This window comes from Callorhinus ursinus, unplaced genomic scaffold (assembly GCF_003265705.2).
Source record: "Callorhinus ursinus isolate GAN/ISIS: 27379988/994484 unplaced genomic scaffold, GSC_fseal_2.0 scaffold25, whole genome shotgun sequence".
In the NCBI taxonomy this organism is placed as follows: domain Eukaryota; kingdom Metazoa; phylum Chordata; class Mammalia; order Carnivora; family Otariidae; genus Callorhinus; species Callorhinus ursinus.
This window is the reverse complement of record NW_027397087.1, coordinates 29,079,498-29,094,603: the sequence shown is the minus strand read 5'-3', so window position 1 is coordinate 29,094,603 and position 15,106 is coordinate 29,079,498. Positions and strand designations below refer to the sequence as shown.

Below are 15,106 nucleotides of genomic sequence, written 5' to 3'. Positions count from 1 at the left end.
GTGTGTGTTGTGTTCACGTGTGTTGTGTTCACGTATGTATGTTGTGTTCATGTTTGTGTGTGTGTTCGTGTGTGTGTGGTATGTTCGTGTGTGTGTGTTTGTTCATGTTCGTGTGTGTTGTGTTCATGTTCGTGTGTGTGCTGTGTTTATGTATGTGTGTTCATGTGTTTGTGTGTGTTGTGTTCGTGTGTGTGTGTTGTGTTCATGTGTTTGTGTGTGTGTTGTGTTCATGTGTGTGTGTGTGTTGTGTTCGTGTGTGTGTGTGTGTGTTAGGGTGCTTATAACTACACTACTTTTACAGTTTTCTCTTATGCTTTTTTCTACTTTACATTTTAACCTGAACAGCCCACATGTGCTCTAAAGTATTTTACTTTGCTCTAGAAACTTTTATACAAGTCTCGTCTGATTTCCTTACCTTCTCGGTGTATCCTGAGGGGTGGACCCTGTTTCCTGTTCTTCAGATGCAAAGCTTGGCTTGTGCCCCAGCCTCAGAGTGTACCCCTTGGGCCCCTTCATTTCAAGCCCTAGAAATACATGCTGGCTGCTTTATCAACTCCTGCAAGGTCCCCCGAGGGCAACCCCAAGAGGAGTGAACTGAGGGTGCTGAACTTCTAAATAGTGGAGGGAAAGAACAAAATGTGGCAGAAATTAAGCTATGGAGAGCCATTATTAAGAGTTGAGGGGCACCTTCCTGGCTCAGTCGGTGGAGCATGCAGCTCTTGACCTCAGGGTTGTGAGTTGGAGCCCCACATTCGGTGTAGAGATTACTTAAAAATAAAATCTTTAAAAAAATAAAAGATTTGAAATATAGACACGTTGGAACAGGAAGTATTAAGCCAACCAGGTGACTCTTACGAGCTACAGCAGGAGGCCATGGTGAAGCAGAAAGAGGAGAGGACTGGGGATTGAACCTGCATTTGCATCTCACCTGTGCTCTGTGACATTGGGGAGGTCTCCTCTTTGGCCTTGAAAGTGGAGGTAATATTGCCTCTTCTTCCTGTCCCACGGTAGTGGAGTGAGGGACCAGGGAGATATCAGTATTAATGAGAGGGCCCTGCAAATTCTGAAACTCCCTACACGTGCTGGTTGTGAATTTTAGCTAGTCTTAGTAGGCCACATTTCTCCCCATTCCTCTCTTTCCTCCAAAGGGATTAGGAAAGGAAGGTGGGCTTAGGAACATCCAAAGGGGGGGAATGACTAAGCTTGTGTTTCCCCACCTGCCCGCCAGGCAGGTTCCGAGGGTGGCAGGACACTAGGGAAGGCTGATACAGGTTGGCATAGATACCATGATCCCCATTTCTCAGATGAAGAAGCTAAAAAATGCAGTGCCCTCCTCCTCTTTTGTCCCTTATTGCCTTTGCCATCACTGTTAGGTGCTCCGAGGCCTCTTGGGGCTCCTGGCTGTCCAAGCCAGGCTGCATAATATTCCATTGTGTATATATACCACATCTTCTTTATCCATTCATCTGTCAATGGACATCTTGGCTCTTTCCACAGTTTGGCTATTGTGGACATTGCTGCTATAAACATTGGGGTGCACATACCCCTTCGGATCCCTACATTTGTATCTTTGGGGTAAATACCCAGTAGTGCAATTGCTGGGTCGTAGGGTAGCTCTATTTTCAACTGTTTGAGGAACCTCCATACTGTTTTCCAGAGTGGCTGCACCCGCTTGCATTCCCACCAACAGTTTTGGAGGGTTCCCCTTTCTCCGCATCCCCGCCAACATTTCGTTTCCTGACTTGTTAATTTTAGCCATTCTGACGGGTGTGAGGTGGTATCTCATGGAGGTTTTGATTTGGATTTCCCTGATGCCGAGCGATGTTGAGCACTTTTTCATGTGTCTGTTGGCCATTTGGATGTCTTCTTTGGAAAAATGTCTGTTCATGTCTTCTGCCCATTTCTTGATTGGATCATTTGTTCTTTGGGTGTTGAGTTTGATAAGTTCTTTATAGATTTTGGATACTAGCCCTTTATCTGATATGTCATTTGCAAATATCTTCTCCCATTCTGTCTGTCGTCTTTTGGTTTTGTGGACTGTTTCTTTTGCTGTGCAAAAGCTTTTTATCTTGATGAAATCCCAATAGTTCATTTTTGCCCTGGCTTCCCTTGCCTTTGGCGATGTTTCTAGGAAGAAGTTGCTGTGGCTGAGGTGGAAGAGGTTGCTGCCTGTGTTCTCCTTTAGGATTTTGATGGACTCCTGTCTCACGTTTAGGTCTTTCAACCATTTGGAGGCTATTTTTGTGTGTGGTGTAAGGAAATGGTCCAGTTTCATTCTTCTGCATGTGGCTGTCCAATTTTCCCAACACCATTTGTTGAAGAGACTGTCTTTTTTCCATTGGACATTCTTGGTGGCTGTGAGGATCTAATAAGGTGATGTACAGGGGAAGCCCACCACAAATGCTAGTTTGGCACAAACCATAGAGCCAGCATTGTTTATTGGCCCAAGGCCGAAAGCCAGTGGTCCTGAATGCCCTTAAAAGTGAATTTTTATTTCTCTCCATGCCACAGAGCCTAGAGAAAGAGTAGGCAGGTAGAGTGGGTTTTCCCTTCTGCTTTACCAGACAGGGCGATGGAAGGTCGGAGCTATGTAGCAGCCTTCCCCAGAGGAGGAGGCCATGAGTGAGTGGCCAGAAGCTGTGCTTTAACAAATCCAAATGCAAATGAGTTGGGGCCCTTCCTGAAGCCACAGCTGTGGGTTTTCTGGGAAAAACATGGAGCTGGGACAGGAAGCTGCTGAGGCACCAGAGCCAAGTTGGACATGCCCACTTTGCCAGCAGGCAGGGGTGACCCCAGCAGGCTCCCTTGTATCAACTAGAAGAAGGGAGGCGACAGGGGAGAGCGGAGAGCACACAGGATCTGGAGTCAGCCAGAGCTTGAACCTTAGCTGCACTACTTATTACTGAGGCACCTTGAGTAAGCACTTAACCTGTCTGAGCCTCAGTTTCTTCATCTGTAAAATGGGGATGATGATAGTACCTGCCTCGGAGAGTGAGAATCAAATGAGTATGAGTGCTTTGTAAACTAAATGCTACAGGCTGGGCTGTACTGAAACCTCAGGCTGGGTGCTTTTAGGAACGCAGAACATGCAAAGCAGGCCTGCCCTCTGCAAGTGTGCGATCTGGTTGGGAAGGCGGGACTAACACATAGGGCTCTCGGCAGTGGTGGGTGCTGCGGGGGGGTGAGGTTGCTACACACGTGTGGACCTGGGAGAAGGAAGCTGGGCTGGGTATTTAGATTTAGATGATACTTCCTGGGGGAGATAGAATTTTGGCTGGGCCTGGAAGGATGGGTAGGAGTTCAATAGGCAGATGATAAAGACCCTCATTCTGGGAAGGAGAGACATGATCAAGGAAATAATCACAGAGGTGATGCTAACAGGTCACATATACCCTGTTTGATCCTCTTGGTAACCCTCGTGAGCTACTAATTTATATGTGAGAAACCTGCTGCTGACAGGCTAAGTGACTTGCCCAGTGTTGGACTGGTAAATGGCGAAACTGGGATTGGAACCCAGGTTCTAAAGCTCTTAGCCATTATCTATCTTGAGTCCCTAAAAGCTGAAGGTGCAAGAGATGGATATGTGACTGCACTGGTTGTTCATTTGTCCAGGAAACAATTCCTGAGCATCCAGGAATTGCAATGTCAGCCATTCTTGGGTGCAAGGGGTGGAAACGAGAGGCAGGGCCCCAATCCTCCTCCTGGGGCTTCAGGACAGTGGGGAGACGGCACACAAGGAACTACAGTGCAGTTGACTCACCGCCAGAGGCTCTGACCGAGGGTAACTTGCTGGCGCTGGGGGGAAACAACCAGCTGTATGTGTTGGAGGGTGGGGGTCACAGAACACGTTCCAGAATGAATGTGTCGGAGCTGGGGGTAGGGGGAAGTAGCAGCTTGTGAGGAAGGCCATTCCAGCAGAGTGAACTGCAGGTTGGGGTAAGGGAGATAAGGAGGTCCGTTGGGATGTGGCAGAGGGGTGAGTGTCCAGAGGTAGGAGGGCCTTGAATGCCAGATAGAGGGGGACCTTGTGCACGGGCCACACTGGAGGCTTGCGGGAAGGGGCTGCCTATGGTCTCATCTGTAGTGTGCCAGGGGGGAGTTTGCTGCGGCACTCTGGAGACCTGCCCAGAGAGGCCTGGCAGCACGCAGCACGCAACCAAGTGCTCAGGTTGCCCAGCACTTCCTGAATGATCTGGGGCCGTGCTCGACATTTGCAATGAAGGTTCATAAGCAACTTCCTTGTCCCCAGGCACAAACTGGCTGGGCCCCCGCTCTGCTGAGCTAAGCAGCCTCACCCAGTGACAGGCACCTGGAGAGGACACTGGGGGCCGGCGGTGGGGGGGGGGTCAGGAGATTGGGCTCTGCTCCTTGCTCAGTGACCTTGGCAGTTTCTTGACCTCTTTGAGTGGCTCTGCAACATGACGGGACTAAATGATCTCTGAGGTCCCTTGCAGCCTCAACATTGTGAACATTGTAGGGGTGACATGGGAGTGAGGATGAGTGGGACAGGGGGCAAGTCAGGGAAAGGGCATGTGCACAGGGGATTCAGCAGGGATTCAGTAAGGTTCCCGGGGATGACTTGTCATTCCTACATCCCAGAGAGGAGCGAATGGACATAGCCGCCATTACTTGAAATCATGCTGGGCATTGATCCTTCCGTGGACCATCTCTCTGGGTCTTTAGAACCACCCTGTGCCATGGGGGTGTTGTCCCATTTTACAGATGGGAAACCAAGGTTGCAAGAGGTCCATTGACTTTGGCTGTCAGGTTTCACTGTGAGTGACAGAGCTGGGATTTGAACCTAGACCCGCCTGACTCTAAGTTCAAGCCTTTTGCACCTTACTATATAGCCCCCTGAGTGTGCGTTCATCCTGCAGGGGCTCTTGGACACACTGTACTGGACTGGTGGGATCACCCACTCACATGGGTCCTGCCCAGAGGACCAGCTTCCGGTTTAGCACCATAGCAGGCACCTCTGACCAAATCCACTGGGACACGGTGGGGCATGTTGGCCTCTCCCGCAGCTGCCTGCCTCGTGGGCTGAACTGGGTGGATTTGTTTTGACAGGTGAGGGCAGTTTCACCTCCTGGGGTAGCAACTCCACAAGGCCTGTGCTGGGCAGTGGTGGCATCTATGGGAATGTGATCCCTCCTTGTAGCCATGCTTTGGAGGTGATGTCAAGTATGTGGGTAGTATTTGGTTGAAGTAAATAAAGCTGGAGAAGGACAGATGGATAGGATCATAGTACCCTAGAGGGCAGCCTGGCTTGGGCCCAGCAGTCTGTGGTCACAGTGGCCTGTTCTTCCTTCCTGACCTGGAGCCAGGAGACCTGAACCTTTCGTATGTCCTGCCTTGGGGCCCAGAGGAGTAGGAATTTGCCCAGTCAGCTTGGGAGGTGGGGCCACCTTGCAGTTGCAGAGGCTTGAGCTCAAAGGGGCTCTGGATCTTATCCAGTGTCTATTTTAGAATTGGGGGTGCTGAGGCCCAGAGAGAGGAAATGGCGTGCTCAAGTTCACATGGCCTTGTATGGTGGAGGTGAAACTGGAATTTCCCAGTACCCAGGCCCGGGATCTTTTCTAGGGCCCTACTCTGTTTGGGAAGGGGGGAGCAGAGAAGCTGAGAACCTAGACCTTGGGGAGCTGCTGCTTTGCTGGCCCTCAGGCTGCCCTTGGGGATCCTCTCTGTCGTCCTCCCTTCTGACCCAGGCCTACAGCAGCCCTGTGGGAGGAGTGCCCTTAGGGCGCCCCCTACAGGTGGTGGAGGACCTCCCCAGGGCAGAAAGAGAAGGGCCACTAACTCCCAGCTCTTTCAGTGCATGTCAGCATATTTCAGTGGAGCATGCAGGATGCAAGACACCGTAGGGGATGCCAGGAAACAGCGCTGATCTGAATTTTCCCGGGGAGGCCACCACCCAGGAGAGGAGCAGTGTCACATTATGAGAGACAGCCTGCAACGGAGGACCACTTGCTCATAAGCATTGTCAGCGCCAAGCCGGTTAGAGCCCAAGGCCAGGGGCCACTTCACTGAAAAGTAAGGCAGTAAGTAGAAGGAGGCAGGGATGAGGCACAGTCTCTGAAATGTGACGGGAGTAGGAAAGGCATTCTAGGCCAGGGGAAGAGCTGGAGCGAAGGATGGAACCGAGCTGTCATTCTGGGTGTGGTAATAGCCACCTGGAGGGGATGGGGGGCAGGTGCAAGGAGGGGATGGGCCATGAGGCTGGGAAGGCAGCATGGAGCAGCCAGAGCAGAGCCCTAAGGCCTCAAATCTCAGACCGGGCATTTGAGCTTTCTCTCATGGTCAGCGGGGACCACCAAAGATAGTTAACCAAACTGGGTGATGTGGTAGCCAGCAGGGGCTGGACTGCCCAGGAAACCCACCCTGACTCTGCCATTATGAGGTGTTGGACCTTGGGCCAGTGCTTTGGCTCTCTGAGTGCTTTTTTCCTCATCTGTGTAATGGGGGTGATAACAGTGCTGTTGGCAAGGATGACGTGGAGCAGTAGTGGGCTGCTTGCCTTGGTAAATGTTCAGAAGATGTCAGCCCCTGCCTTGCCTCCTGGGTAGCATCAGGCTGGGTTCGTGGAGGCTGGGATAGCAAGAAGGAAGCCCTTCTGAAAGCAAGAGGAGCTGCAGATGGAGGGGCTATTTTCCTTTTTACTCCCAGGGCAGGTCTGAGCCTGAAGGTACATTTGGTCCAGGTGGGCCAGTGTGTGAGTGATGAGGGCAGGACAAGAGTCTGGGGCCTGCCCACCTAGCAGAACATTCCTGCTGTGCCAGTGTGCAAGCCTGTCCTAGGCTGCCAGGCCCAAACAGCATTCCCACTTCCCCCTGGGATAGATTCCCAGGACACTTGAGCCCCAGGGAAGGAAGATCATTTACTCTAGTTGTTAGGAGCAGAGGCTTTGGAGTCCAACAGATAGAGGTTAAAAGCCTCTTGTTCACAAGCCAGTATTTCAGTCTTGGTTTCTCTTTCTGAAACAGAGGAATGATGACATCCACTGCAGAAGGTGGTGGGGAGGGTTCGATGAGGTATAAAGTATGTCACGTGCGTGGTTAGCACAGTGCAGCCAAATAGCTGTCTTCACTCAGGGGACATTTACTGAGCACCTGGTGGATGCCAGGCTCTGTAGCCAGAAGAGGAACAGAACTCTCAGGAAGCTTGTAACCCGGTGTGGGGAGACAGATAAGTAAGCCGTCACCTTGAGACAGTGGAATCGGGGAAGCACAGGACATTATGGGAACTGGGGAGGATGTGTGCGCACACGTGTAGGCCTTCTGGAGGAGATACTATTTTTACTGAAATGTGAAGAGGAAATTAACCAGGTTGGGGATAGGGACTGTGCAGGAAGAATGTTCCGAGCGGAGGAGAAGTCACCTGCTGTGTGTTAGGTTCTTGGGGCGGACAGGAACTTGTGGGGCCAGGCAGGACTCAGGTAGGAAAGTGTGGCCTGGCCCTGAGGTTTTCACAAGCCAGTGGAGAGGCTATTTCTCCTAGGCTGTGGGACGCTAGAGGTGAGAGGACATAAGGCAAGGATGCTTCTCAGCATTCAGAGCAGTGCTGCCTGGGAGAATTCAGCCTCCCGTTGTTCTTCCTTCTTCTCTGATGTTCCCCACCCAGTTCCTACTCCCCCATAATCCTGGGGGTCACCACACCAGGTCCGCTGTGACTGCCTTTGTCCACTGTGGCTCCCATCCTCAGGCAGAATGTGCTGTGCCCCCAGCACACTGCTCATCAGAAAGACTCGGGCCCTGACCCTCGGCCCCTGAGACAAGCCTCAGGGCCATTCCCTGGAGAGGAGGGGAAGTTCCCTATAACGTGACTAAAGAATGTGGTGGAATGGAGGGAGGAGAAGCTTCTCCACCCCCGCCTCCCTGCCGCCAGGGTGATGGTAGGCAGTGGGGAGGGCACAGCTCACTGCATGGGGTGCCAGGACACTTGGGGTCCAGGGGCAGCCATTGGAGGTCTGGATTGGGGGTACTGGAGTGGGGCCATCTGTCTGGGTCCTATTTTCTGTCCTCCGCTGTCCCTACTCCTTTCTGCAGGGCTGAAGGCCCTGCTTTGGCTTGGGAAAGGGCTTTGACACATTTTCAAAATAAAAGTGGAGAGAAATCTCCAGAGGGGAAAAAGGATAAATAAGCTTAAAAAAAAAATGCAAAAGGGGATGTATTAGTTATTTATTTTCAAAGTTGGGGGAGGCCTCAGCCAGCTCCCTTGAGTGAAAGTTTCCAGCCCCTCTGACATGAGGTCGCGGAGAGCCAGGAAGTTCGGGATGCGGCACCTGGAGTGTCTTCAGGCCAGATTTAGAATCAGTTCGGCTAAGTTAGGGCCACGCTCAGCCTGCATGCCTGCCTCCGTGCTCTGCACTGCAGGGGTGAACATGCAAAGACCTGAATCCCTCCCTCCAGCTGAGGGTCCGGTAGAGGAGCTAGGGCAGTGACAACAAGGACTGTTGGGCAACAGAGAGTGTGACAAATGTCATAACAAAAAGGTTCAAATAAGCACCAAGGGGACTGGGGAGGAAGATTCATTTCTGGTGAGTGTGGGGGAGGGGTGCTCAGTGAGGAAAGCTTTCAAGGGCTAGCTGAGTTGAGGTAGACTTTGAAGCCCAGCTAGGATTTTAATGGGCAGATCAAACAGAAGGCTCTCTAGGTAGAACAAATAATGTGATCCAAGGTACAAGGTGGGAAATTCTTTAGGACTTTGGAAATAGGGACATTTGATTTTCTTAATTTATTTAAAACTGCTATATTGAGGTAATAAGTCATATACTATACCATTCACCCATGTAAAGTGTACAGTTTACAAAGTTGTGCAACTGACACCACACTTGATTTTAGAAAATCTTTATCACTCAAAAAAAAAAAAAAAAAGCCCCATACTCATTAGCAGTCACTCCCCATCCCCCCAGTCTTGGGCAACTACCAATCTACTTTCTCTTTCTATGTATTTACCTTGTCAGGATATTTTGTATAAATGGAATCCTATAACGCATGGTCTTTTTTGACTGATTCTGTCACTTGGCATAATGTTTTCTTTTTCTTTTTTTTAAAGATTTTATTTATTTATTAGAGAGAGAGAAACAGCATGAGTGGGGGGAGGGGCAGAGGGAGAGGAAGAAGCAGACTCCCCCACTGAGCAGGGAGCCCAACTCGGGGCTTGATCCCAGGACCCTGGGATCATGACCTGAGCTGAAGGCAGACGCTTAACCGACTGAACCCCCCAGGCGTCCCCGGCATAATGTTTTCAAGGTTCGTCCATGCAGAAGTATCAATATTTCATTCCTTTTTATTTTTCCTTTGCCTTCATTCCTCTTTATGGCCAAATAGGATTCCACTACATGGATACACCATATCCACCAGTTGATGGACATCTGTCTTGTTTTCCCTTTTGACATTTGATGTCAAATGTGACATGTGTTGTTTTGGTGTAGATGTATGTTTTCAGGACATTCCGTTTGAATGGAGCCTAGGACCCTCATGGCAGGGAGTGGGAGGGGACAGGGTGAAGCAGAGCGACCTGCTCACCCACTGTGGACTCTGAGTGGTTGGGTGGGAGTGAGAAGGGCAGGCTCCTGTTCTGGCCTCACTGAAAGCCTGTGGCGGATGAGGCCAGGGCAGGGCCATCCCCCACCCGACACACACCCACACGGTTGCATCAGATCTGACAGCCTCTGTCTATGACGCTGGAGATAGCCTGGGCAGCTGCTGTTTTCCCTGGAAATCAGGTGCATTTGTCCCCCGTGTCCTGCCGAGGGCCAAAATCAGTTAAACACATAGAGAAGTGTGAGCTACGTGGTTAGTCCAGAGGAGGGGAGTTTGTCAACAGGAAGCTGGCCAGCCGGGGGGACAAGGTGGTCAGGAAGCAAAGGTTAATAAGCCAAGTGTAAACCGAGGCTAGGCTGCTAGGCTCCCACCCCTCCCATCCTCACATGGGGGCAGTGGTTTTGTTTACAGGAAATGCTGCAAGTTTCTCACTGGCCCCATCTAACATATCGAGAAACAGGCACTGCATTAAAGGGATCTGCCATTCAGAGACAGAAGCTAAGGTCTCTGGTTCTGCTGTAAGCAGCAGGCTTGGTAAAACCTGGGCCTTGCCCTCAGCACTGTGCCTGTTTTTGAGTTCGCAGGAAAATACAGGACACAAAAACAAGAAAGAGTTTTAGTCTCTTTTTTTTTTTTTTTAAGATTTTATTTATTCATTTGAGACACAGAGATACAGAGAGAGAGAAAGCATGAACAGGGAGAGAGGGAGAAGGAGAAGCAGGCTCCTCACTGAGCCAGGAGCCTGATGTGGGGCTCGATCCCAGGACCCTGGGATCATGACCTGAGCCGAAGGCAGACGCTTAACCATCTGAGCCACCCAGACGCCCCAAGAGTTTTAGTCTCCTAAAAAAGAATACCAAACCTCACCCTAACCCCAAAGTGAAGACACAAAACAGGGCTTTAATTACCATCTTTTCTTCCTTTCCTTCTTTTTTTTTTTTTTTGTTCTCCAGCCAGAAAACATTATGTTGTTAGACAAGAATATTCCCATTCCACACATCAAGCTGATTGACTTTGGCCTGGCTCATGAAATAGAAGATGGAGTTGAATTTAAGAACATTTTTGGGACGCCAGAATTTGTTGGTGAGTTATAGGCTTGTTTCTCTCCCACAAAAGCATCTGGGATCAAAAGGTAGAGAAATTCCGGGAATAAACCCTGTGTCTAGGGCTGTGGTCTCTGGGCTGAGAGGTGATGCCTTGGAGAGTGCCCCCCCCCCCGCCCCCGCCTTAGAAATAAAATGTCCTGCTGGTCTTCTAGGTAAGAGTTCAGGTGCTGGCTTTGAGCACCCAGTGGGGGAGGGGGAGGCCAGGTGGGGCTACAGGTCTTTTCTGAGTCAGACCCTCCCAGAGCTGGCCCCACCCCCCTGCTCTTAGTTGAATTTATTGTGAAGATTAAAAATTACTTCGCCCTCTGGCATTCCCATAAACTCAAATTTCTCTGGAGCAGCTTTTGATTTCCTGAAAAGGAAAAGGGAAATCATCTGCCAAATGCCAGATCCGCCCACTCACCTCTCCTGTGTGCCTGGCCTTTATTCGTGCATGGGGGGTGGGCGGCACCGGGAGCAGGGCCCTGGCAGCACTGTCTTCCCTCTGCTTCTCTCAGCCTTGGCTCAGGCCCTAGAAACCCCCTCATGGGACTGGGGCTGCAGGCTGGGGGTCCTAGAGAGACAGCCTTGCAGAAGGGAGAGGAATGAGAACTGAGGACCACCGTCTCTCTGCTTTGGGAGTTGGAGTGGTCTTGGAAATGGAGGGAGGGTGTGGTCTCCACCAAACCTGGAGGCGGAAACTTCTGACCACAGTCTAATCAAAAAGGAAAATAGAATGTGTCAGATCATCCATTCTGATGGATCCACGGCCGTTCTGGAACAGTGCTGTCAAGGCCCCAGAGACCCCAAGGTAGGGGAACCTTTCTGCGTGCCAGGCACTATGCTGGTGCCCTACAGACAGTATCTCAGTTTATCTTCAAACAACCTCATAAAGCGGATTTAATTATTTTCTCTATCAAATGCTTTATTCAAGGCAAACTAACCAGTAGGTGGTAGAGCTAAGATTCAAATGTAGATACAGCCAACATCAAAGCCTGTGCTCTTTTGGTTACACTGGGTCATCTCTCTATAAAGACCTTCCCCCCAGGAGGCTTACAATTTAGTTGTGGAAACAAGACATCAAACCATCAAGTAAGAGTGCTAGAAGGATCTTTTTAGGTCATCTGGTCTAGTTTAACAAATGTGGAATTGGAAGGCTAGGGGATTTTAGTTAAGGTCAAGCAATGGTTATTCTCCATCTACTGTTTAACAGATATTAGGTGAGGTACTGGAGACACAGTCATGGCAAGGAGTCACACTCAGAATGACACATCCAAGGTCACACAGTGAGTTAGTGGCAGAACCAACTTGAACCCGGGGCACAAGACATCTATTCTTGAACTTTGTCCAAGATAGCAGTTGCTGTCCACTATTCACATATGTAGATAAAATGCATATATTTATTTAGTTAAGTTCATACCAAGTGTTAATCAACAACAAATGGTTCAACAAGAAATTCAGGGCAATAGTGGAAGAAGTGTCACAAGACAGGATGTGATTAATTATAAAGTGAATGATAGAGATGTCTCTGAAAGACTATTCAAACAAGATGGCCACTCTGGCAAAGTCAGTGGGATCAGCCATGCTTGAGTCAATGAGAGACAAAGGGCTGGTGTTGTGGGTGGGACAAGTGTCTGAAGAGGGATGGGGACAGAGCCAGGGTAGAGGAGGAGCACATCCCAGGTTCAGTCGTTTATAGCAGGGCCAAAATTAGTGCATTTATTGGGGATAGTTCACTGTCCACTCCGGATGGAGCAGAGAGTTCCCATCATCAGACTGGCCATGTGAGTGGGATATTGATGAGTAGGCCAGACTGTGGAGGTTTTTTTCCAGTGGTATGCTGTTTAATGTCTAACAACGGGGTCTCAAAACAAAACAAAACAAAACAAAACAAAACACAACCCTGATTTATAGCATTTGCCAATTTTAAGCTACCAACTTGTCACTGAATTCAGGGTTGGGAAGAGATGCACACAGTTGACTCTGGTGAGCCAGTATGACCAAGCTCCAGCCCAGAACTGATTTTGTGTGTGCCTCACAGATATGTAAGGTGACTTCTTTAGGTCCCTGCCCAAATTATGATGACTTTCTTTACCCAGGACTCCTGAGAAACGGGGTTATAATCACTTGTCCTTCTCCCACATTCCTTTGAAATTTGAACCTGGGGGCACAGTGTTGAAAAGTTATTACTGCCAGCCTCTAGGAGTGTGGTGGATCTGGTCTTCCAAAAGCCCTCCTGCTACAAAACTGGATTCTTGAGAAAAATATTCTTTTTAATGAAATTATGAACTCATAGGAAATAAGAGAAATCTTTAAGGGTAGTAACTCCTCCAGCATCACTGGGCCCACCTCCAAAGCCAGTGAAATGAACTTAGACATGGGGCTGTGAGCAGCAAAGGAATTCAGTAGAAGGACCTCTCCCAAAGGCAAGGGTATGTATCAGCGTTTCAGGGAGAGGCCAGCAAGACTTAGATATCCGTGGACATAAGATATTGAGTATAAAATAAATGGAATGTGTCTAGAAATAAAAGATAGAAACACAAGAATAAGCAAGCAACAAGAGACTGTCAAAAATGAGCAGGCAAATTCTAGAAAGAACCAGATAGAAGTTTGAGAGATTCAGTATATATTCCTAGAAATTTAAAATTCAGTGAATGGGTTAAACAGCAGATTTTACACAGCTGAAGAGAAAATTGAAAAATTGAAAGGCAGAGCTGGAAAAATTAGCTAGAATACCACAGAAGGACAAAGACACGGGAATATGAAATAGAGGACAAGTGTAAGAGGGTAAAAATGGAAAGCCTAACATAGGTCTGTTTGGAATCCCAGAGGAGGGAATGGAGACAACAGAGGAGCAATGTTTGAAGAAGATGGCTGAGAATTTTCAGAACTGTTGTAAAAACGTGCATCCCCAGACACAGAAAGGACATGTATATCAAACAGAAAACAATAAAAGTAAATTCATTATAGTTATACTAAAGCTAACATTACAGTTAAACTATAAGTTACCAAAGGCAAACACATCTTAAAAGTAGCCAGAGAGAAAAGACAGATCATCAATCAATCAATCAATACAAGTTTTAAAAAACTAGACCTACAGCATACTTCTCAAAACAACAATGGAAGCCGATGTCTGATAGAATATTATCTTTGGAGGTGGTCGGGAACTAGGTGCTTCCTGCTGGGCTGCTCGCTCCTCCGCTTCTGTCCGCTCCGCGGCGGGAAGCGCCTTCCCCACAGGACATCAATGCAAGCCTGAACAAGAAAAACAATTTCTTCCTTCTAAGCCATGGCATATCAGTTATACAGAAACACCACTTTGGGAAACAGTCTCCAGGAGAGCCTTGATGAGCTCATACAGTCTCAACAGATCACCCCCCAACTTGCCCTTCAAGTTCTACTTCAGTTTGATAAAGCTATAAATTCAGCATTGGCGCAGAGGGTCAGGAACAGAGTCAATTTCAGGTTCTCTCTAAATACATACAGATTCTGCGATAACGTGTGGACTTTTGTTTTGAATGATGTTGAATTCAGAGAGGTGACAGAACTTATTAAAGTGGATAAAGTGAAAATTGTAGCCTGTGATGGTAAAAATACTGGCTCCAATACTACAGAATGAATTGAAAAAAAAATGGCTTTTTTAACGCCATCTTCTGTTATTATTCATCGCTTTTTTGAAGAGAAGCATAGAAGAGACTTTTTTTTTATTTATTCTGGCATCGCAGAAATGACTACACTGTGTTATATATACTATCAGAATTCCAATAGAAAGCCTATAACTCTAGCCTCTTACATTACCTTTTCAGCATGAAGAAACAGAAGTTTTTTTAATAACAAACATTGTTGCCTTCCTAAGAACATTCTTGAATAAACTCATTTTAAAACTCAAAAAAAAAAAAAGAATATTATCTTCGAAGAGCTGAGGAAAAATAAAAAACCAATAGGGAGCATATCTCTACTTGCTAGATGGGATGCTGATTCATGAATTGCTTAATAAAAGTCAATTACATCCTCAAAAAAAAAAAGGACCCATAATTGCATACCCAGGAATGTTATATTTCAAGAATGAACAACAAAAAATTACAAATGAACAACAAAAAAGACAAACCATGAAACAATTAACCACCAACGGGCATTTATTAATAGAACTCCCAAAGATGTGCTTGTGAATAAAATGACCTTTGAGGGGAAGTCTCAATGCAACAAGTAGTAGGAGCGAAGAAATGAGTAAACAATAGGCAAATATAAACACTTTCTGTTTAAAATGATGATAATAATGTTTTAATTGTGGGGTTAAAAAAAGAACTAAAAGTTGAAGAAAATAATGTTAGGAGAGAGTGCTTGAAATTAGTGTTCTAAGGTTCTTGTATTGTTAAAGGAAGGTCAAAACACTGCTTTATGTTAGAATTTGTTACATAGCCATTCTAAAGTCTCAAGAGTGGCCATTACAAAAATATAAGTAGGGGGGAAAACAATAAG

At 47.8% G+C, this 15,106-nt stretch overlaps 2 protein-coding genes across 4 annotated transcripts in view; both read left to right on the top strand.

The window, feature by feature from the left end:
- DAPK2 (death associated protein kinase 2) overlaps positions 1-15,106 on the top strand; it is a 111,085-nt gene that overhangs the window by 74,465 nt on the left and 21,514 nt on the right. For all 3 annotated transcript variants that reach the window (XM_025884302.2, XM_073877166.1, XM_025884300.2), the window contains exon 4: positions 10,496-10,625. In XM_025884302.2, the coding sequence (XP_025740087.1) occupies positions 10,496-10,625 (130 nt within the window). The remainder of the gene's footprint in view (positions 1-10,495; positions 10,626-15,106) is intronic.
- Positions 13,787-14,519, top strand: LOC112833251 (transcription initiation factor IIA subunit 2). Its single transcript, XM_073877454.1, has one exon. The coding sequence runs from the start codon at positions 13,917-13,919 to the stop codon at positions 14,244-14,246; it is 330 nt and encodes a 109-aa protein (XP_073733555.1). The 5' UTR covers positions 13,787-13,916; the 3' UTR covers positions 14,247-14,519.

What these genes read in the sequence shown, in the direction of transcription:
- LOC112833251 (XM_073877454.1), top strand. Translation starts at nt 13,917, where the DNA reads ATGGCATATCAGTTATACAGAAACACCACTTTGGGAAACAGTCTCCAG.